The sequence below is a fragment of the Crassostrea angulata genome, chromosome 2 (assembly GCF_025612915.1).
Source record: "Crassostrea angulata isolate pt1a10 chromosome 2, ASM2561291v2, whole genome shotgun sequence".
Lineage (NCBI taxonomy): Eukaryota > Metazoa > Mollusca > Bivalvia > Ostreida > Ostreidae > Magallana > Magallana angulata.
This window is the reverse complement of record NC_069112.1, coordinates 60173773-60198197: the sequence shown is the minus strand read 5'-3', so window position 1 is coordinate 60198197 and position 24425 is coordinate 60173773. Positions and strand designations below refer to the sequence as shown.

At 33.3% G+C, this 24425-nt stretch overlaps 1 protein-coding gene and 1 pseudogene across 1 annotated transcript; one reads left to right on the top strand and one right to left on the bottom strand.

Annotated features, from left to right (window-relative positions):
* Window positions 1-4240: 4240 nt before the first annotated feature.
* On the bottom strand, window positions 4241-5180 carry LOC128174604 (uncharacterized). Its single transcript, XM_052840117.1, has 3 exons — window positions 5113-5180; window positions 4797-5015; window positions 4241-4706 (listed from the first exon to the last, which is right to left on the bottom strand). The coding sequence occupies exons 1-3, from the start codon at window positions 5178-5180 to the stop codon at window positions 4241-4243; spliced, it is 753 nt and encodes a 250-aa protein (XP_052696077.1).
* A 9543-nt stretch (window positions 5181-14723) lies between these two features.
* LOC128173315 (uncharacterized) lies at window positions 14724-18101 on the top strand (annotated as a pseudogene).
* The last annotated feature ends 6324 nt before the right edge of the window (window positions 18102-24425 follow it).

Here is a 24425-nt window from a genome sequence, read left to right as displayed (position 1 = left end):
TGGTTTCAGCGTGTAAACATGATGAAATTGTCAGGGCCCTATCATGTAGCATGTCATGGTATGTGTATGTCAGATAAGATAATGAGGCCATGCAGAGCCACACCATGCGGAAAGATACACTATGAAGAGATATACTAAGTCTCAGTGTAATGTTTCATCATTAAAAAATGTCATGGATTACTTTATTGTCCCTGTACCTCGTCATATTAATCATATATATCATTATCAAATGCTAATAACGTTTTGTGACAGAATCAATCCTTATTTACCTGATCTTGAAGAAATGTATGCACTTTGTATCTTGATTAAACACATGAGGCTAATGTCACTTGTTTTTGTTTTCTTAGTTTGAATAGATATTTAAAGAAAATCAGCAACAGCATTCATAAGTAATCCTTGATTAGTGTGACGCCGCTATGGAGGATTAAAGTTTTACATTAAAAAAAACATGACCCCAGGGTCAGGGGTTCAGATCATAGGGTGGGACCAATATCGTCACAAAGTCAAAATGTATTAAAACTTAAAAATCTTCCTTCCCATTTACTATACATTGAATGTATGTATAACTTAACATAAACACACGGCTACTAATAAGTCTGTAAATTTTGCCGTTTTCAAATGTTAGTTTTTTCATGTTTTTTTTTTCTTTCATAAAATGGGGTTTGGTGAAGTTGGTAAACACCCATCGTAATATTTCTTGTTAAGACAAAGATGGAAAGTCACAGTTTATTTTAAATCTACGAGTGGAAACGTGCTTCTTTTTTTTGAGAAAGTTTCCTGGTGCCAGCAACTTGAGTAGTTGATATGGTTGTTAAGCTTCATTTAATATTTCATTTAACAATCCTTCTCGGTGAAAAAAATGGTGGTGAGAAAGTGGCAATGACGCTTGTGGAAAAAAATGTGCAGCAGATAATTGCGATATGTAAATGGAAATATATTTATTTCATCGTTTTCGGAGAAGTACAGACTTCAGAACCTGTACAGATAATGATGTACTTCCAAAGCTTACTTTTACAATGATATCACTAAGGCCTAACAAAAAAAGTTGTGTGTTTCGGGTAACCCGACCTAACCTACAAAAATGGCCCGATCCTACCATTTTTAGACTGTTTTCCCAGGCCGATTTTGCATGGCGGTACCGCCATTGAAGATCCCCCGCCATGCATCACACAGTGCCGCCATGCTTCCCGCTATGCATGTTTATTTCAAAGCAAAATTCTTTTTCCGATTATTACACATCTTACCTGTAATTAGTAGATATAAAGTTATCGTTTATCCGCTCAAACTTTAGAAAAACACTTGCACCCGCAGTGAGCGCAGTTAATTTCGACATCGATCTCAGCAATGGGGCACACGTGGTTTACGGTTTAAGGACTTAGCTTATGATTAAGATATATTTAAACTGAGTTTATTAATTGGTGATTAATGCATAAATAGGGACGTGATTACTTCTTGTTTTAATATAATATGCTTTTTTCGACATCTCCGCCATTATCGAATGTTGTGGATTTTCCAAGATCTAAAAATAGCACAATGTTCACTCGATGGTGTTAGCTTGGATTCTATATGCTTGAACTCTTTATTTGCCGCAAGGATATTGGACACTTGAAAAAATGTACACAATAAAGAAAAAAAACGACAGTTATTTGCAGAAATGCACGGAAGCGATGTCACATGACTAGAAACATATTGTATGCCTATTAAAATGATTGACTGTGTACATACACGTAAACGGGGAAGGGGACTGGTGTCAAGATATCACAGAAACTTTCATATGAACCCCCAATTTAAACAAGAAATATTAACTGCCCAGAATAAGTTGAATCAAGTTTTATGTAATTGTATGGACTTGTTCTGCCTATTTCTTGTTCAACACCCCCCTAAAAAATCTCTTCTATAAGGAGTGGGAGTGGAGTGGGACAGAAGCTGATGTTGAACTGCCATGTGAATCTATATTTCTTGTGTTTTGTGAAAACTTGTGAGGACCAACCTCTTAAAAAACTGATTTTGAAAAAAAAAATGTTATTAGTTTTGCAAGAAAAACCCCCAGAAAAATTGTATATTAAATATACACAGATATTAAAATATAATTATGAATTGAAATGATACTTGTTGATGTAGATTTCATGAAAATGCATCGATTATAGTACATATCATGTAGTACGTTTCATCAAATGGTTATATTATTACACACAGTGATTTTGCCGGCTTAAGCGCTTTAATGCCGCACCGCGCACTTACTCTGACAAACTTCCCCCCATGCTTCAAAATTTTCTGGGGAAATACTGTTAGATGTCTGATTTTATCCGATTGTGAATTTTATCTTATTTCCAATAAAAATTACGTTTTTAAATATAAAACAAAGAAACATTCTTATGATTCATACAAAAAAAATATGATAAAATTAAAAAAATCCCTACCTTCCTAACCTAATTTTTTCATCAGTGTTACCCTAAACACACAATTTATTTTTTTAGGCCTAACGATTCTATGACTCTAGATGGACACATATCTATATAGCTATAATTTCATTATCAATTCTTTAAAAAAAATAGGAAAAGGAGGGATGTCATGTTAAAAGTTGAAAAACATATTTCATAAGAGTATTTTTTTCTCTTTTTTCAAAGATTTCGTTGATGATGTGAGTGAACGGTTCGGTCTTTTGTCCCATTGTTAGAAAAGCAGCATTGTAGGAGTGAGTTCATAATGAGATCTCAAGTCGTGAATGAACTATAATTAAATTGTTTACTTCAAAAATGTTGTTTACTTTATAAACTGACCAAATAAGCATCTTGTAACACTACACATTTCAAAATTAAAAGTGAACAGCTTATAATTTCCTCTTTTAGAGGGTGGTCAATTAAGTTTGCTGGTAGGATAGAATTTCGTTTAAAAGTGTTATATTGTGTTCCAATTTTTTTAGCAAACATATTTAAAATAAAATAATTTTAATCAAAATGTTCAGCGACAGTTCATGTATGTATACTATAAAAAGGTGGTACATTCTTTCAATCTTTATTTACGATTTAATGCGTATGATTCATATTTAATTATCAAATGTCAGATGTGTAAACAGATAGCCATGCTATGACCTTGAATTGCTAGTATTACATAATGGTCACTATGATATTTATGTGTACCTAGATGCTGCGCACTGAATGGTGTTAATGATAATTGACAGAATGAACTCTGTGACTCTTGTAGCAATGCGTAGTATTCCTAAATGATGTTATGAAACCAGGTGCATAATACGGGCATAATAATATCCAAATTGAGAGTTTAACAACAAGTGACATATTTGGCGATTCTGTGTCCGCAACGATAGCTTTAGTACTCTATATTGACTCATGTATTGTGTATTCTATATATTAACCTTTGTAACCTTTTATGCCGTGTATGAATGAACGTATTGTGAGTAAGTGATGCCTCATACTAGGTGGGGGACTCCGAGACCCAGGACTCGGAGACTCACATCCTGCATCCAGACTCTTTGATTGGCAGTTTTGACAGTTTTGTTACTTTATTTAGAAATAAAATATTAATCTTAATTTTGAACACTAAATGTTCACTCATGATCGCCGTAAATGGGCCGAACTAGTCAGAACTGTCCATCATAAGTAAAATGTTATATATACCCATGTAAAATGATGTTGAACAGATTAAGAGAGATTGAGATTTAGAGAGATTCCGCTTATAGATAGATACTGAGACTCCTGATTTGGGCTGCTATTAGCTGATGTAATTGTAACTATACGATCACGCTTAATAAAACCGCTTGAGAAAGAAATACTGGACTTGTCATCTATAAGCTTGAGCTGACCCTCAATTGGATCCGTAAGACGGAAGGCTTACACAAACCTGATTTACATTTATCAAAATGAATATGTTTTTTTCCTCTTAATTAATGAAATAGGTGTAATTTCAATCGAAACTGCTGTAAAATTAATCGGATATTATATCATAATTGCGGGTTTCATGCTTATTTCAATTACAAAACAAAGCAACAAATTAAACGAATATATATGTTTAATTATATTTATCAATTAATATGCTAATAAATACATACAATACAAATAGTTTTCATTTTTATTTCTTGGTTTAGTCTTTAATTTAATTGTCAATGATTTAACGTGTCCATATGAATAATCCACCCATTCCACTGTATAAGTTTACGACAAACGATGGTGGTTGGAGCCTAATATTGAAGGTTTCATTTTTATTTCTTGGTTTAGTCTTTAATTTAATTATCAGTGATTTTAAAGTGTCCATATGAATAACCTTCAATACCATTAGGCTTCAACCACCATCGTTTATTGTCAAAGGAAGACAGGGAAATTTTGTTGATAGCTTTAAGAAACAGATTATGATTTTCACTCCGTATAGAGTTCATTGTATGTCTTTCTAATTTACAGTTTAATAGACAGTCCACGTAATTTTGATATGCTAATTCTTTGTTAACAACAGATTTGGCGATTCCCTTTGCTTTTTTCACTTGGGTTTTTTCCTCATTGTAAACAATGAATGAATACATTTTTGGTCGTAATTCAACACATCCCATTACTGGCTGAGATGCAGTTTCATCTTTCATCTTACCAACAACCTTCTTGTTTATTTCACTAAACAGAAAATGATCTCTAGGATAGTTTGATGTATCGAACAAATCAATATGTTTACTCATCTCTTTATACATATCTTTAACTTCAAACCTACAAAACAAGAAATAAAATAAGATGTATAAAACAATATTGACTCTTAATAAATAACAAAATGCACCAATAAGTCCGAGTATGACATACCTGTAAAACAGGGAATCTGTATCTGTCATCAGCAACTTTGCATTCCCACCATATTGTGTAGATGGGTTTGTTATGACCTTTTTGTTTTTTACTACAACGAGATCTTTATTGAAGATAGTAAAGCTCTCAAAACTCGGTTTACTAACCAGCTTTTGAAGGGTTTTTTTTGTATGAACTAGGTTAAAATTTAATCTGTTTCTTATATTTTCCATGGTTTTTCTGAAATGACATTAAAAAAAAACATATATTACAATGGTACTCTAGTTTTATTTTATCAACCATCTATATTTTCATGATAATTTTCTCAAACACTTACCCGAAAACGATATTGTTGTATGATTTATAAAGGGAGATGTCAAAGTCATTCTGTGCCTGCTGTCTCATTTTAGTGTTATATTCGATGTATGGCTTAAGCCAATCCTCCTGCTCAAAGCTTATAACACGATGTATTTTTGTCAGAATGAGTCCTTGCTGAAGGTAGAATTGTAAGTTTCTATAGTGATCAACATATTTTTCCTTTGTTCGAAGTGTAGGAACGAGTTTTTTCGAAATTTCCCCCTCAGTTTTCCCTTTATGAAGACTTTTATACAGTTCATGGCAGTAAGGAGAGAGATCTTCCATTTTGATAGATAACGACTCTGGTGCTAATGGGAGATCATTATGCAAATCATGCAAATGACTTGGATACTCAATTGTTACCTCTAAGATATATCCTGTTTTAGCATTTTTGTCTATATTCCTGATATCAAATTGTGATATTTCCTCTGCACTAGGCTTGCATTTTATAAAACGTTTAAATCTTTTTTAAATACACATTTAATTTATAAGAATTTTTTATAAGACATGAGGTTATCCCTGTTTTATGCAGATACAAGGTTACTATTTAGAGTTTTTGGACATTCTGGAATTATCTTGAAATTTTAAAAATACAGTTGTTACTAATAATTTTCATATTTTTTTTAACACCTTATATATATTGCAGTTCTTTACATCTTATGCCGGGCATTTATTTTTCGTCATTGTTAATATAATGAGGATGGAATTCAAAGTTTTTTTCACTTCTATATATTAATTGTTTTTCTAGGTTTTTTTTTACATTCGGACAGTTTCGTAGTTTTACATTATCATTTGGAAAACACCAGTTCGAGCTAAATTACATTTTACTTAAATCCGGTGGTTGACGTGGAATCTTCTCTAAGGTTCGAGTCAACTCACTCCCCTGGGTAGATAGGTGGGCCCCAGTCTTCGTTCATAGTCTCGTTTATAGCTCGATTCTCCCTTCCGTTTCTTTTGTTCTAAATTTAACTTGGGAAACCTTTTAGGCTAGTTGTGTATTTCATTCAGTCCGTGCGGGGTGGTACTTATAATTTGTTCGGGTTTCTTGGATTTAATATTAACAATAAGGTAGGCTTAGTAATTTATTGCAGCCCGGAGGACCGGGCTGCTCTATACATATAAGTTTAAGTTTTGGTGTATGGGATTGAGGAGGGAGAAGTTATTCAGAATTGAAAGTTAACTATACATTAAATAGATTGTACATTAGAAGGTTCTTTCTCTTAAAAAATTACAAGATAAGATCTATTTTTACTTCCATAAAGTGCATCATTTAAAATATAAACCTTTTTATATGGAATATATAAAATTGCTTATTATTTACTAGGGACAAAGCGACAGGTCCCTATTTTTAGAAAAATAAATTTTAGTAATCGCATAAAAACGTACGATACACACATTTTTGTGTTTTATATACATGATGTCAAATATATTTTTGATTATAGATGATACACATATCTGATTTTAAACTTATTTTATGCAGTAAACAGTTACTTGAGGAATCAATAAAGTATAAAACGTTATCGTTTTTGTTCGATTTCCATCCAAATAGAAGTATTCCGTAAATCTTCTCGACTAGTCTCGATCATTCAGATGCATGACTTTATCACACCAAATCGAAGCTGTTTAATGACCAAGACTACTTTCCATTGTTTTCGGAAGAATTTGGCGGCAAATCGAGTTGGTGGGAACTGTCAGATCGGCGCAGACAAAATGGTAAGACACGTAATGGGTAGAATTCATCAAGGAATTGAAAAGTTTTGTCCTTTCAATGGACTTCAAAGTACAGCTATTGCATTTTTAGCTCTTGTAGTCTTCACTGGCATGTCGAGGGATCGCCCACAAACATGGGTAAACGATGTTACCTCTAGTGATATAGATAATCTAGTAAACGAAGGTACATCGTTGTACGCATATATTGCCAGAGTACGGGGTGTTTCGGGATATCTTACACACAATGATTTACCAAGGTCTCAACGAGATTGGATGCCGCATAGCATGCACTCTCCTGATTATGAAATTCAAACCGATATCGGTAGGGTAGGTGGCAATAATGAATTTGAATTCGGACAAAATACTCTTGAAAATTCCATGTATCAGGCGTCAATCATAAGTCCTTACTTAATGTTTACAGCTAGGGGATTGACTATTTCAGTCATATGTGATCTTGAAAATGACAGGTATGCTATTTTTGATTCACATCAAAGAAATGAAGATGGTTTGTTGGATGAATCTGGAAATGCAATTTTGCTTTACTTTGACAGTATTCACAGCATACTTGATTTTTTAAACCGTGATTATGGTGGATTTTCATATGAATTAAGCCCAGTTATTTTTAATTATGAAGTACATCAGCAACCTGAGCCTCACTTTTTCCATTCATATGCAAAACAGACAGAAAAAAGTTTTAAGTTGAAAAAAAGCACCATTCGTAAAAGAAAACGCACATCTCAAGATGAAATGTTTGTAAGTACATGTGCAGAAACATTTCCAATTATTTCTGATCATGCCGATGTTGCAAATGAAAACAACACAATTAATGGGTTTAATATGACTAATGTAGGTTACACTTGTACAGTAGAAACATTAGAACCATCAGTGGAATTCTTAAATTGTGATTTTCACAATTCAGAATATGAACTTCATATTCGACAGAAGCCATCAAGTTATTGCAGGTGATGTGATAGAATTTTATTTCCTGATCAGATAGTTAACCTGAAACAAATTACAGCTACTGCAGAAATGTTAAACTTGTCATATGATGATGTTCTCTGTCGTTATTGTCATGGTAGAATAAAACAAATAAAATGTGTCCGTTGAGTACTAAGCTTAACAACCTTGATAATGGTCGTGTACCAACAGAACTGAGAAAACTATCATTACTAGAGAAACGCATGATTTCCTTAATTCAAGTTTTTTTGTCAATTCATATTTTACCCGGTGGCCAGTATGCTGAGAAGGGATTGGTGCTAAACTTGCCAATGAATGTACAGGAAATAGCTAATCAGTTGCCCAGAAATTTTGAAGAAAATGCAACTTTATCTGTGCATTTTTTACATAGTGAACCAGCCGTCACTAATAAACACTTTATCAGTTGCAAAAATTTGAAAGATGCTCTTACGTGGCTTATAGAAAACAACCCACTGTATAAGGAAATCAAACTTGAACAAAGTATTGACATACTTTCTGATCTAAATAATGAATTGTTAAATGGGTATGAATCATCATCTCATTTAGATAGCAATTTTAACTATTCCTCTTTGACACCTTTAGATGTAAATACACCTAAACTCAATGCTTCATCCTTTTTAAGAGAGGGGGTAATTAAGGTTTCAAGCTCTACTCATCAACCTGTTAACATTTTTGATCTAACATCAGGAGAAGAAATGGCATTTCCCTGGCTCTTTCCATTTGGAGTTAATGGTTTAAGACATAACAGAGATATCCATGTTAATCCTTCCATGTATTTCAAATATAGGTTATAAAATAGACATGCAGAGTTTAGGTATAACTTAACATATTTGTTACACTCGTGTGTTTCTTACAATGTCTCATTGCTTAAAAGTGAAATAGGGGTTCATATGCGTATGTGTAAAAGTAGAGATGACAGATTTACAGCTGCTGACATAAGACATAGTAGCCAGGCCTCTGATGTGTTGGAAAATTCATACATGTTCATGAAGAACATAAAAGGGACTATTACTTATTTCAAAAATGCACTTTATAATTTACTGTCAATGGTTGGATGTCTTGGACCCCCTACAATCTTTTTGACCTTGTCTGCTGATGACAATCATTGGACCGAATTTGGAATGTGCCTTAAAAACTTGACCTATGAGGAAGCATTCAGACGTGAAAGTTTCTCATCTTTTATGAAGGATGATCCTTTGATGACAGCTTTGTGTTTTAATCGTCGTTTTAAATATTTGTTGAATGATGTGATATTAGGCAAAGACCAGCCGTTTGGACAGATTCAAGATTATTTTGGAAGAATAGAATTCCAGAATAGAGGAAGTCCTCATATGCATATGTTTTTATGGGTGAAAGATTTTCCAACAGAAGTTACAGAAAATAATAAACAATTTTTTGTTAGATATATTGATAAAACAATACATGCTAATATTCCAATAAATGATTCTGAATTGTGTAAGTATGTGACTAAGTTTCAAACACACTCTCATACTACTTATTGCCAGAATCGACAAACAAGATGTAGATTTCACTTTCCACATCCAGTATCACCTGACACAAAAATTGTACAAAATATAGACATGTCTAAATCAAACAAAGGAAAATTGTATGTTCTTAAAAGGAATAAACAGTCAACCATGATTAATCCATACAATCCTGTTATATTACGACATTGGCGTGCTAATATAGATGTCCAACTTGAGTGTAATGCAGAGGGAGTTGCATACTATGTTTGCAGTTATCTATGCAAATCTGAGCCAGAAGATTTAAGGTCTGCATTAGGCAACCTGATTTTAAATGTATTTAAACAAAATCCAGACTTAGAAAAGCACAAAAAATTATTACAAATTGGATTATGTGTTCTCAAACACCGTCGTCTTAGCTCCCAAGAGGCAGCATATCGTCTAGGGGATTTAAACTTGCTTCACACTAGCCGCTCCTTTGTAAATTTGAATACAAGATTACCAGAAAAAAGGTTTCGACTCCTAAAAGGAGCTCAAGAAATAGCATCACTAGAAAATAATAGCACAGATATATTTCATTCCAATATGTTAGATTATTATCAAAATAGGCCTTTGAGTATTGAAGCAATGTCCTATTTTAAATTTGCATCATTATATGTCAAAGCTCAACCCTTAAAAGAGCATTCACGCTGCAATGCAAGTGAAAGAATTTACATTCAAAAGTATGATTTATATATGAGACCTAAAAAGATTCCAAACATAGTTAGATTTACTAATTTGCCAATACACAGTGATGATTACTTTTACAGTCTACTACTGATGTTACTTCCTCATCGAGATGAAAAGGAATTGACTTGTAATTTCCCATGTGCAAAAGAAGCATTTGTTGCCAAACGCCATCTTTTAAATGTGTCAGTTCCATATGAAAAATTTTCATTTGTTGAAAAAATAGAAACTATTATGCGTCGTATTCAGATGTGTGAACAGGAACTAGAAAACAGCCAGTTTGATTTACACTTCCAAGAAACTAATGATAGAGTGCAGTCTTTTGAAAATTTGTACTCAAATGAAATAAGTGAAGTGTCGCATGTGACACAAACTGATAGCTCAGCTATATCATATTTACCATTTACTTCACAAGAACAACTGCATGTGCATTCTTTACAGTGCTCAATGTCGTTTGTGGAATATGAAGCATGTGTCAGTAAGTTGTCGGAGACTCAGTTATTTTCTCTTGGTATAATTAAAAATCATTTTCAAACAAACCAGAAAAATTCATTTCATTTATTCATAACTGGTGGTGCAGGCACTGGTAAATCTTTTTTATCAAAAGTAATAATTGCATATTTAGAACTTTACACGTCTCGCATTTCTGGGGCTAAACCTGTTTTGGTCTGTGCACCCACTGGTACTGCTGCTAATGTCATTGCTGGTCAAACAATACATTCTGCATTTATGATTCCTGTGTCTAATTATGGAGAATATCAACCATTATCACCATTTTGTTTGTCAAAGCTGAGAAATATGTATGTAACTATTCATACACTAATTATAGACGAAATCAGTATGGTCAGTAGCAGTATGCTCACTTATATCAGTAGAAGATTAAGTGATATTAAGCAATGTGAATTACCCTTTGGAGGATTAAATGTAATAGCTATTGGTGATTTTTTTCAACTTCGACCTGTTAAAGCATCATTTGTATTTGAAAACACTATCTTGTGGGAATTATTTAAGCCAATTTTTCTGAAGGAGAACATGCGTCAACGAGATGATAATCTTTATGCCTCTTTGTTAAATAGAGCTAGAGTTGGTATGTTGACAAATAATGACATCTCCATATTATAAAAAAGATTGATTAATCCTAATGCTAGTTGATATGAGACTGCTTTGAGGGTTTTTTCCAACTAGGGCAAAAGTAAATTCCTACAATGAATATAGGCAAAATCTGTTGAGTAATAATCTTGAAACATTGCATGCAACCCACTACTTTGCATCAAATGATCCGAATGCAGGAAATGATGTTCCCAATTCATTCATACCACAAGATGACAATGCGGCAGGTGGTTTACCATCATGTGTTCAGCTTTCCATTAAATCAAGAGTCATGTTGATTAGAAATCTAAATACACAAAACGGTTTGGTCAATGGTGCAATGGGTTATGTAGAATCTTTCACTAGATCTCTAAGTGGTAAAATTGTATCTGTAAATGTGCTTTTTGATAATCAAATTAACGATCGAAGAAATGCTACTCAAGAACTATCACAAAGAAACAATGCAATACCAATTGAACAATTACACCAATTTATTATCCATGGACGACACATAGTAAGAGTGCAATTTCCACTCATTTTGTGTTATGCACGCACTATACATAAGGTTCAAGGAATGTCACTAGACAAAATCTGTGTTGATATTGGACCCGATGTTTTTGAACGAGGAATGGCGTATGTAGCTTTAAGTAGAGTGAAGTGTTTAGATAGTCTTGGAATAATTTCTTTTGATCCTAAAGTAGTCTTGCCTTATGATAAAGTTCTTGAAGAATATGATCGTTTGCGTAAATTCAGTTACAGAAAGTAACTACCAGTACAGTACTTTTCTTATTGTGAAAAGATGCATCGAATTTCATTGATTTTCCAGTTATCCTTGAAATCCTTACCCTTAAAATGATTTCTGAATCATTATAAACTGGTAAAATCTAATCTTATTTGCATATATAAATTTATTTCCAATTGTGTAACAGTAGACTCTTGGTGTCTCTTTTTAGTGTATTCAATGTTTTTTTGTGGAATCGACAAATTAAATGCTTTATCTTGTGAACAGTAACATTATACAAATGGCCATTTTATCTTAAAACTTGAAAATTGGAAAATCAATGATACCGTAATGCAATGTATGGGGGGAAAAAAAGACTTGGTTGCATTTTAGATTTTCTTGTTGAAGTGTTTGACTCAAATATATGTTTTTTGTATTTACAGAAATCTTCATTTACTCATAGGACATGTTTCACAAAATCATTTATTCAGAGATCAGTTTTAATACTATTTGACAATCTCGTTGTATATATGAAAGTTGTCATTTTAAATCTGTTATCATTGAGCGTTAAACTTTTTATTTAACAGGAGCAAAATGAAACATTGCAGTGCAAATTTTTCAAAAAGTCACAAGAACTTCAACAGTACACAAACAATGGCGTCCAAATGATGTTCTTCAACTTAGTCTGTGCAGATAAAACGAAGTTTTACAATTTAAGAGTTTACCAGAAACACAAGTTCAACAATATTTCTGTTGGAAGGTGCTACAAGTTCATAAACACTATCAACAAAGGTGAAAACAGATATTGGGTTGTTGCAAGCAGTCTGATAGCGTTCACTTCACGAGTTGATGTCCCTAAACAAGTGAAAAGCTGTCAATGTGACAGCAAACCGGGTTTTCTTTTATGTAAACTTTATCCATAATCCATGTCAACCCTTATCCAGTGAAATGGAGTACCCTACATGTATATGCAACATTTTGCCAAAAAATGACTAAGTTCAAAAGCTAGTATTTTTTCGAGAAATTATCGGAAATCAAAATCCTAGCAATATGCACACCTCTGATATATGTACAATTGATCTGCAAAAGAACAACTTCCTATCTTGAGAACTGTAGGAGGAGTTATCCGTACAATGAGGGTACCCTATATGCAACATTTTGCCAAAAAATGACTAAGTTCAAAAGCTGGTATTTTTTCGATAAATATCGGAAATCAAAATCCTAGCAATATGCACACCTCTGATATATGTACAATTGATCTGCAAAAGAACAACTTCCTATCTTGAAAACTGTAGGAGGAGTTATCCGTACAATGAGGGTACCCTATTTGCAATATTTTGCCAAAAAATGACTAAGTTCAAAAGCTGGTATTTTTTCGATTTATTATCGGAAATCAAAATCCTAGCAATATGCACACCTCTGATATATGTACAATTTATCTGCAAAAGAACAACTTCCTATCTTGAGAATTGTAGGAGGAGTTATCCGTACAATGAGGGTACCCTTTATGCAATATTTTGCCAAAAAATGACTAAGTTCAAAAGTTGGTATTTTTTCGATAAATTATCGGAAATCAAAATCCTAGCAATATGCACACCTCTGATATATGTACAATTGATCTGCAAAAGAACAACTTCCTATCTTGAGAACTGTAGGAGGAGTTATCCGTACAATGAGGGTACCCTATATGCAATATTTTGCCAAAAAATGACTAAGTTCAAAAGCTGGTATTTTTTCGATAAATTATCAGAAATCAAAATCCTAGCAATATGCACACCTCTGATATATGTACAATTGATCTGCAAAAGAACAACTTCCTATCTTGAGAACTGTAGGAGGAGTTATCTGTACAATGAGGGTACCCTATATGCAACATTTTGCCAAAAAATGACTAAGTTCAAAAGCTGGTATTTTTTCGATAAATTATCAGAAATCAAAATCCTAGCAATATGCACACCTCTGATATATGTACAATTGATCTGCAAAAGAACAACTTCCTATCTTGAAAACTGTAGGAGGAGTTATCCGTACAATGAGGGTACCCTTTTGACAGCCGCCCGCCCGCCCGCCCGCCCGCCCATCCGCCCGCCCGCCCGCCATTTTCACCATTTTAATAACCGGATTTTTCCGTTGGAAAACCCGGTTAAAAACTGCTAAAAAATATTCCACTCTTACCAGAGGAAACGCCAATAACTGGGGTAAAGAGAAAGCTAAATGAAGCAACTGCATGTTATGAAAGATCAACAATAACAGGCTAAGTTGTGCAGGTATAAAAATGTATCCACAAGTTTCAAATTTTTAGTCATAATTATCAAGATTTTTAAAAAAGAAAGGTTAATTTGTTAATATGTTAATTGGTTGGAAAATTTGATAAGTGTAATGAATTCAATATTTAGAAAATAGTAATTTCTTTTCTACCCTGAGCCTTTTAAATTTTTCGGTTGTCAACTTTTTTTTTTCGTTTTTAGCTCACATGAGCTGAAAGCTCAAGAGAGCTTTTCTAATCACTTTTTGTCCAGTGTCATCTGTCTGTCTGTGTCTCTTTTCGCATTATCAACTTCCAGAAAAAACCAGTAGACCAAATTTAACCAAACTTAGCACAACGCATCCTTGGGTAAACGGGTTCAAATTTAAAATAGAGGATCACACCCCTCTACAAGGGAAAATGATTTAGATTAATTAAAAACTGTTGGTATTCAAATAAACTTGCTTAAAACCATTTTACCAAATAAGCTGGAACTTTGTGCAAGAATCCTCATGTAGTGTAGAGCCAGGAGTAATTAGGCGCCCCAATGGGGTTGAATTTTTACATAGTGATACATAGAGCAAAAAAAATAAGCAGAAAAGTTTAAACTTGTAATTGAGTCATAGGTTGTATTTGATAGCATAAAGCAGTTTTGATCAATGAATATGGCTATTTTTGTTCAGGTGAATGACGTGGCCTTGAGCCTCTTGTTAGAATTGACTTTTACAGAATTTACACAATTGTACCAATCTTACTGACCACCTTTAACATGGTATATTTTTAAGGCATCACCAGTAAAGTATCTGGTACAGCAAAAGTATGCTTATTTGGGGACAATGCTGAGATGAACTTTGAAGTGAATGATGGTGTTGAAGAAGTGGCTTGTACCGGAAAACTTGCATGGGAAAGCAGCAACTTACATCATCACGTGTAACAACATGCAGGGTAAGTTAAAAAGAAATTCAATCATTCACTGCACAAGAAATATTTAGAAATCTACCAAGCCAAAGTTGAAACAGGATTTATAAAAAAAAAAAAAAAATTACATGGTAAATGGTATAAATTGCACCACATGCAAAAATACATGGTATGAAACAGTATTTTGACTGCCCAGCAATAGTTGCTTATAACGACAAACTTCTAAATCAATTACATATAACGAGACAGGAATTAGTAAAAACGTCTTTAAAATTGGACGCACTCAACTTTCTTATACCCCAACGCAATGAAAGTAATTACAGTTTTATTAGTCCATAACACATTTCCATCTCAGCTTTCATAGTAACTAGTTGTTGCAGATGCTAAGCAATTTTCAATTGCGCTCTTTTTTCAGGCATGCTATTCAGATTCATTTTTTTTCAAATCAGATATCAAATTCTTGTTAAATGATGATTTTTACCCCTGCAAATTTTAATCATAATTTTTTCAACAAGTGCTTATTGCTAAGGCATGACACATAATGGGATTCTTTTTTTGTGGAAATCAGATGTCAACTTCCTGTTAAGTGATGACTGTTTTTAGTATTCACATCTGGAGGGGGGGTTCTTGTTTCATCATCAAAATAATTTCTTTTATAGTTCCAAGATGTTGAAGGCATTTCCATTACTTCAACAGACCTAATGGATGATGATGACTTCCTTCCAGATGACATAGATGGCAAAAGAACTGTTTAAATCACAGTAACAGACATAATGGATTTTGATGTTTGCCATTGCTGTCCATCGAGAAGTACATTTACACACATTAGAAAATAAATTAAAATACAGCAAAACTTGAATATAATGAAATCGGGTATAGCGAATTTACAGCTATAACATTCTTATTTTTGTCCTGGCAAAGTCCTCATATATACTTAAAGAAAATTGCCATATATAATGAACACTGCTATAACAAATTTTCAGTTATAATAAAGTAATTTTAAGGTCCATGCTGGCATAATTTTAACATATTTTATCATTTATATAATGAACATTTTGCCATTGCAAATGTTATTGAAGACAAATGCAATTTAAGATGCTTATATAAAGTACTCAAATTCAAAATATTATACAGATATTCTTAAAAATTGAAGTGAAAAAGTTATATTGACATATTTTCTACACATGTAAATGATTGTAATATTGATTTTATGAATTATGATAGTATAAAATACGATACTCTAGGCTGAGTATTTTATAACCTCTTTATCATGAATTGGCTAAAATTGTATAACAAACTTTGTCTATAAATTGGCCATCAGATTCAACTTCATTTTTTAAATATAATTTCTAAACTATTATTATTAAAATTTTATCCTAATCCCATATCTTTATATGGAACTCTTCATCTCTGGGAGATGGGTATGTTCTAAGAATGGCCACAATCCCATGCACTCTTTCATGTGATAATAAAGAACTGGTGCATGTATTTAGTATATACTTAATATCCTCATTAGGGTCTTCCGTTTCCAACGGAAGACCCTATTGTTTTTGTTAGGTTTCTTTTTCTCTATTTTTCACTATTATTATTCTTTTTTTTCTTAACATTTTTCTTAAAACTTAAATATCTCAAATATGCTACAATGGATTTTTATGAAAATTTCACGAATAATACAAAATATCAAGGTCTTTTATCATGTACATTTTTGTTGATGACGTCACTTCCGGTGGGCCGTTATATTCGTTTTTCTCTTTGTAAAAAGTGATCTTGTCCTCCCTTTTTCGCAAAAACGATTAAAGATAGAAAATTGAAAGTTTCAGGAATGATAGATTTTTGAATTTCTAGGGCCGATCAGGTAAAACTACGATCGTCCGTCACTTCCGGTCCGCTCAAACAGCATTTTTGGAAAATTATGTTTTAAAATTTTTTTAAATCAAATAATCTACAATTTTTTCCCATCAGAATATGTTTTAAACTTATCAAATTTTAATATGAGCAGGTCGTCCGTCACTTCCGGTCGTCACCGGAAGTGATTCTAATATTTCGATTTTTGGGATTTTAAAGCATATGCGTTTTGTTGACATTTTTGTACTGAATACAAAACTAAAAACCGTTTTAAAATCGGACAACGCATTGCAAAGATATTGAAGTTTAAAAATGACGTTTTCCGGAAATCTGCATTTCGCAGTGTATGTTGAGAAATTACTTTAAAAGGAAGTTAATATGATAGTTAATCGTACCAAATGTCAACAGTTTAATTGAACCCTATCAATTCAAAATCAAACGAAAGACCCACTTGTTGCTCGCAACAAGGTGCTTTCAGGTAATTCAGGCATTCTCGAGAAATTAAGCGTCAAGTAGCTCAGTCGATTGAGTCGTGGACATATCCCAGGTGACCCGGGTTCAAGCACCGATTGCCGCAATTTTTTTTTTTTTTGCTATTTTTCGCTTAGATCTACGATTTTCTCTTTGAAGTGATAAGTTTAATCTAATCTATTCAAAAATCGGACGGAAGACCCACTCGTTGCTCGCAACGAGATCGTGTCTAGTTTATTCTATACTTTAGGATGCTATGACAAGAAATTAGTAAACAAAAAGTGTCCAACATGTGGAAGAGAAGAGGAGCAGGAAAAAAAATAATGCAGAGTTCAACTACTGTACAGCACTTTTGAAAAAACAAATCAGAAGATCACAATCTGGAGACCAACTTTGTCCGAAATCATAAAACAGGAAGTAAACCTTGGATCCAGTGATGAGTTTTTGGAGCAAATTTCAAGTCTTCTTCCAATTTCTTTTGAAGCCGATATCATAGACAACAAATTGCAAAACATTAAGTAATGTGCGTGCTCCTGTATTGTGTAGGTGACGTGTGATAACTGCCAAACAACGCTCTTTTAAAAATCATTGTTAAGTGTATTCCTATTTTGCTTTGAATTATTTCTTGTGCTACATGTAGTAGACTGATTTGGCAGACATGATTGTTTATTCCAAAACCAGCGCACTTCCAAAGATTTTTTTTTCATTTGTTTTATTTATATAGATACTAGAAAATATCTATTCTTTAAACTTTCTTTAATCTAAGTTGCGGTTTTTTTCAGTAAATACTAACTACTAGTATAATGTGCTATTTATATATATATATATATATACATATATATTTATTTATATATATATATATATATATATATATATATATATATATATATATATATTTATAATTTTCATAGCAACAAATACTTGCATACTGTACTTGTTTATATCATGTATATTAAATAGTACAGACACATTTTATCTGTTTCACTTATTTTTTTCTTCAATATTTAGATGTGTTATTCACTCTATTCTGTTTTACTGCAAAGGTCAACATATAGTCATATGCGCAAATCAAAAAATGTCCACACAAAACATCAGTGGTTTGAAAATTGCTTGAGCTCATAATTGATCTTGCTCATAGTAAAAATTTGTCCCCACTAAGAGTTAGCACATCTTGCATAAATATTTGGTCATCTTTTCCACACTTAACTCAGGAGTGATTTGAGGTCTTAAGGTCAAGGGTAATGTTTATACATGTATATTCATAAAGTATTGAGTTCCTAGGCATAACCACAGGACTATGGAATCTATTGCACTCAGTCTGGGAGATTAATTTGCTTGATTAAGAGTTGTTGACAGATTAAACTCGACTATATATGAAAAAAAAAACGTTAACAAAAATGATGGCATTGGTACCTTGCGAAAATAGCAATAATCCGAATTAAAGGCATGTCTTAATCAAACAAAATAATGATATTTTACTTCTTTTATTTCCCGGGCGACAATTGATGGCAACATCAATGTTTTCTTGTCTATTTGGTTAGGACGGTAAATTTAATGTTAGTATTCCTAGATATTTTTCATTGTGAATATCATTTTTGTGTGTCTCATTTCATGCTCATTATTAAATATATATGGAACTTCTGGTATAAATTAAAGTTAAAACCACTATACGATTACAGAAGGTTAAACACAAACTTATCATTACTTTGTTGAAATAAGTTTACATTCATCTATATTTTTCTTGTTTAACATAATTTGAGGAAAGAAAACGGACAATGACTTTAAATAAGTCATCCGAAGAAAGTTTATTTAAGTTTTTATTTTTTTTCGGGGCGCCAAGGGGGAACGGATCTGATATATTTAAACTATATTTTACATATAAATGTAACAAGCATGCCATATATGTATTACATGTGTTGTGAGAAGAGATTCCCAAAGAATTTGCTAATGAAACTTAATGTAATTAAATAAGTAAAATAGAGTAAGAAATTAATTTCCTCTTATCTGCGAATTAGTTTAAGAATGACCTACTTTCCACTATTTCAGGTATGATTTGATAGCTCGACCTTAAGTTATTCGTCATGAGAATTTACGACAAAGTACTTTCATAAGCTGAACGTTAAAATTTCTTCATAGCACTATATACCTACCACAAAACTGAGTACGTTACATTTCATCTAGATTAAATACGGTTTTGTTGTATGCAAACAAGTAAGCCTTTTAAAAGTCTAATGAAGTTGGCAAGCGGTATATGAATTTTGGACAAAATTGAATATTTAACACATATAATCATGACAATAATAAAATCAAGCGCACAATTTCTGTTATGCCGTCATTATATCTTACGGTCCTTTTTGTCATCTTTAGAATAAAGTGTTCCGCTACAGTCCTCGATGTCGGCGGAATTATCGAAGGATCCGGATGAACGGAGCATTCAGAGTCGTCTTCAGCGACGTTAACATTGTCGTCATTCTTCAATGGAATCATGGGCTCTGTACTCTCACACACCAGTATCTTGTCCACCATAGCGTCCATCTTTTTCCTGTTTGTTGAAGTCAAAAGTTCTCTTTACATTTCTGAGTTAATTGACAACCAATCCTCATCCTCGCTTATCGGTTCATTGTCAATGGAGTGTTGGGGAGAATCCGGGGGCATTATATTCTCATAAAGTAAATCATCAAAAACAGCTCTATTTGCATTTTCCAATTGTTCGCTTGACATTTTCTTCTTTTTGCAGTGTTTCACCTCATTGTCTGAAATATTGGGAAAAACAAATAATACAATGAACGTTTGATTAGGTGAGCAATGTGGCCGATGGGCCTCTTGTTTAATAATTCTTACATCGAATTCCTGTTTAATAACGACTTAAATAACGACTGTAAATAAGGTAATATCACATCGGATAATCACTAGTGAGTTTTGGTTTACAGATTTATTGCTTTTGATCAGCTGAAGTGGACCATGCCAGGGTGTCTAGTTTCAACACATTGAATAAGACATTGTAAAAAAAAGTATAAATCACGGTGTTTTCTAGTTGTAAACTTAATTTTTAAAAATTGAAGCTATACTAACAATTTTGTCATTTTTAGACGCGTAGCCGCATTGAGTTTGCGTGGTACAATGTACATGTATGAAGAAGTTTTTATGATGTTCAAGGGTTTAGCCTGTTTAACACTTCCTCGTTGACGGTGCTATTTGTATCAGAGACGGTCTCTCCAACAAGGTCTGAATCTGGAGGTCTTCCACACAGATTTAACTGCAGATCCAATAAACACACATAAAGAATTGATTTAAGATATACGAGCTAAAAGTGAAGAAATGGACAATTTAAAATATTCCATTGTTACGCATTTCACCACAACAGAAACACCTTCTTGGTTAATCTTGTTAATCATGTCATCTCCCCACAATGTTAGTTCTACTTATCCTGTTTGGTCTGTTATGGTGATTACTCTTCTCCAAGAATTATTGCCGAACAGGATAACCAGCAACTGATTTGGCACGCGGTATTGCAATTTAATGTATATAATGCTCAGATGGCCCAACTGAATCAAATGTCTGGGCTAAACTGACGCAGGTAAATAACAGTTGACAAAATGGTCATAGTTAAGACCTTCTTTTACGATCTAAAAATAACACAGTTTTATTCAACAGAAATGCTGGGAAATATTTTGTCATAAGTGCTACTGATTTGAATTTTCTCTATTTATACAGATTAACCAGGATATCCTTGAACAGAGCATAAGTATCCATCATCATTTGCACATTTCGCTAGAATACAGGACATACATACATTTTAATATATCAGCAAATTTTAAGATCTCTATATTCATAAATGAATTTCTTGGAAATGAGAAAGCAATATACACATGCATCAAGGTTTAATACAATTGGAATTATGTTATGCTTTTAAATTTTCATTCCATTTCAATGTACAAAGAAAAATTTGGGCATGTTCAAATCAAAATGCAAACTCCATTAAAATGGAAGATGGACCCTTGAAACCATTTAAAAGATAACAAATTTGACATGTTCACAAAAAACTCCTAATTCAGACAGCAGTGTGAGCATTAAACACCAGACACATAAGAATAATTACTGGAGGAGTAGATTATCAATGTCCTCCATCACCACCTCTGCTTCATTATCAACATTGCCTTTTTCAAGTAGCTCATATTCAGCTCTGTCCTCACCAACTACTGCCACAACATCCTCAACTAGTTCAACATCCATGACATCTTCCCTAAAATTTAAAACAAAATATTTACATTCAGTGTCTATTTCCACTAATGTTTGCATGGGAATTCTACGACATTCACTATCTAGTCCTTAATTAAAAATATTTCTCTATACAAAAGTCCTGGCACTTTATTTCCTTCAGCGGAAGTGTACCATATAACATGTTAATATAGCTGTTCCATGTACGTTTCATATCCCTGATTGGGAACATATATAATGGCTTTACAGCGACGACACACGTATCGTCCTTGCAAAAAAATATTAGTAGCTAACGCGCAGTATTCAATTTATCTGCACCGCATTGGTGTGTCATAGGACAGACTACTTCCTAAAATAAGAATTCAATGCTTAAATAAATACAATTTCAATGCAATAGTTTTCACTTGATGTCATATTTTTCCATCTTAAATCCATTTAAAACTAATTTGAACAACTATCACATATATTTGTATTTTAACAATGTTGCTCTCCATCACAAATCTGAAATAAAACTATACTCAGCCTCAAGTTTTTGCTTTTAACACGTTCTCCTTGACATTTAATAATCATAAGATACCTTTGTGCTTAAACTATGTTTATCCACTGAAATGTAAAAAGCCCAGTTCATCTGTAATGAAACATCCCCTCCGTCGCTTAAGTTTTAAATACATAAAAAGAAAAGAATATATATGTGGATTTTGCATTCCATCAGCCATTATCTAGTCGGCATGATAATGTTGGGAAATAGTACAAATGTATGAGTGAGCGAAAAATGAAAATTCGTCTAGTTCATGAAATGACTGAATAATAAATTAATTCCAATGAATATATCTTCGATGTATTCCCATTTATTGATTTAAACTGTATTTCTCTCACAGGTATGTATATTTTCATTAAAAATCATAATAAAGAGATTAAAGCAATAAGTTGGGATAAAATATGTAGGCAAAACCACAATAATCAATAAGTTGGGATAAAATATGTAGGCAAAACCACAATAATCAACTGAATATTCCCTTTTTAAAAAGTTACCATAACATATATATAAACTCCTGTAAAAATCACCTTCAAAGCTGCTTGGACTGATATTATTTCACCATCTGACAACATTGCCCAACAAAGGTGTTGTTTAGCTAGTGTATGTGAATTATGTTTAAATTGGCAGTACATTTCAGTGCAACAAAACAATGAAATCCACAAGATGTCAGTTCAGTTCAAAATTTTAAACTGCGTTTTTTCATGAAACTGGTCACAATATTCACTCCTATGAAATCAATGCATGAGCTAAGATTGAAACAAGTTTTATGTGTTAATAAAACGTTTGTTGTATTATCTGAAAATGTAACTAACTTGTCTATACATTGGTCGTTGGTTAGCCCCCCTCCTTCTTCTAGTAGTAGCTAAATTATTGTCAAAAAAATCACATCCCAACCCATTAACCCTACCCCTATCAATTATCTCTAGCAAAATTTCTAACTTTTCCCGCCTCCACTCAGCATCCATGATGATCTGTAAAACATCCTCTCTGAGACCTAGACTCCCCATTGGTAGTGAAATGATGCTGAACAAGTCCGATAAATAGAATCCCTTACCTTCCGAATTGCCTCGCTGCAGGTTGCACTACAGTATTAAATTCTCCTATATATACTTTCCAAAATTACCTACCTTTACATGGTCATCACTGATTCAAAATGAACTTCTCAGAAAATACCTGTTCATATCTTGTAGTACTAGTCTTACTTTAATAGTAATTTAGGATCAGTTAATGCAATATTCATTTTCATTTCTCTCATCATACAGCTGATATCTAACCTTTCTATAATATTTTCGTTTACTTATAAACAACTTAGATTGTTGTCTTTATCTAAATAGGCGTGTCTTTTTTCTTGCTATTTCAGGAGGTGCACAACCTTCCCACCGTTAACAACAGGTGCCCCTACAGCTTCACACAGTTTAAAGGTAGAATTCCCATATCCTTCATTTAAGCTCTGAACAACTCTATGGATTTTAGGTTCAAAGTTTCTACTATTTGTTATACATTTTGAATTTGACCTTAAGTATGCCCTGTTAACAGATTCACATTTTTGCGAGGACGTATGAAATCTTATCCTGCACAAATATTTTGGCCCAAGAGTTTAATTAACACAGTCTCTTAATAAATGTTCATCATTGTCATTCATGTTCAATTTGAAGATTTTGGTAACACTGATGATTTCCAGAGGCTCTTTTTCAAACCCTTACAAGCAAATTAATGTTTCTGGCAAGATCGGCCACATTCCCCGCGGTAGCAGATGAGAATAGAGTCTACGTCATAGGACATTGCGCGCGTCAACTTCCCGATATCACCACCAAAGTGATCGTATGCATTTTCGTATTCACTTCTGCAACGCATTTTTAAATCCTGTGCAAATCGTTTTTGTACAGATTCACGGTCAGTCTTAGTTCTGCCAGGAAACATCGAGGCCCTTAACGGTGCTTTGCTAGTCTGTTTCCTTAGCGATTCAAAGAAATGTCTCAAGTCCTTCAGGTTCTCTTCAGGTTTTCCTTGCATTTGTATTTCAGAAGCCCCTGTTGCGGCGGCGCTGTCTCCATCCGTTGTGAGTTGTGAAACAGTAAGAGGATGGGGGTCCCGCTGGATTTCACGGATGCACTCTCCCGTCCACCTTTTTTTAGTTTCCGATGTACGTATCTGCAGCTACGTTTGCGGTACAGTCTGGGTGGTCTGGACAGTTAACATTCGCCCCTCTCCTTCGCAGGACCTCTCCTTTTTTACACAGTTTGTTTCCACAAAACACTGCAAAGACTCTTTTTACTGGTTACCTTTTCACACATAGTGCAAGTCACTTGAGTTGCTGCCTGAAAAGGAGTTTTACCGACGGCGCTGAATGTTGAATTGTTGTATCTTGCGT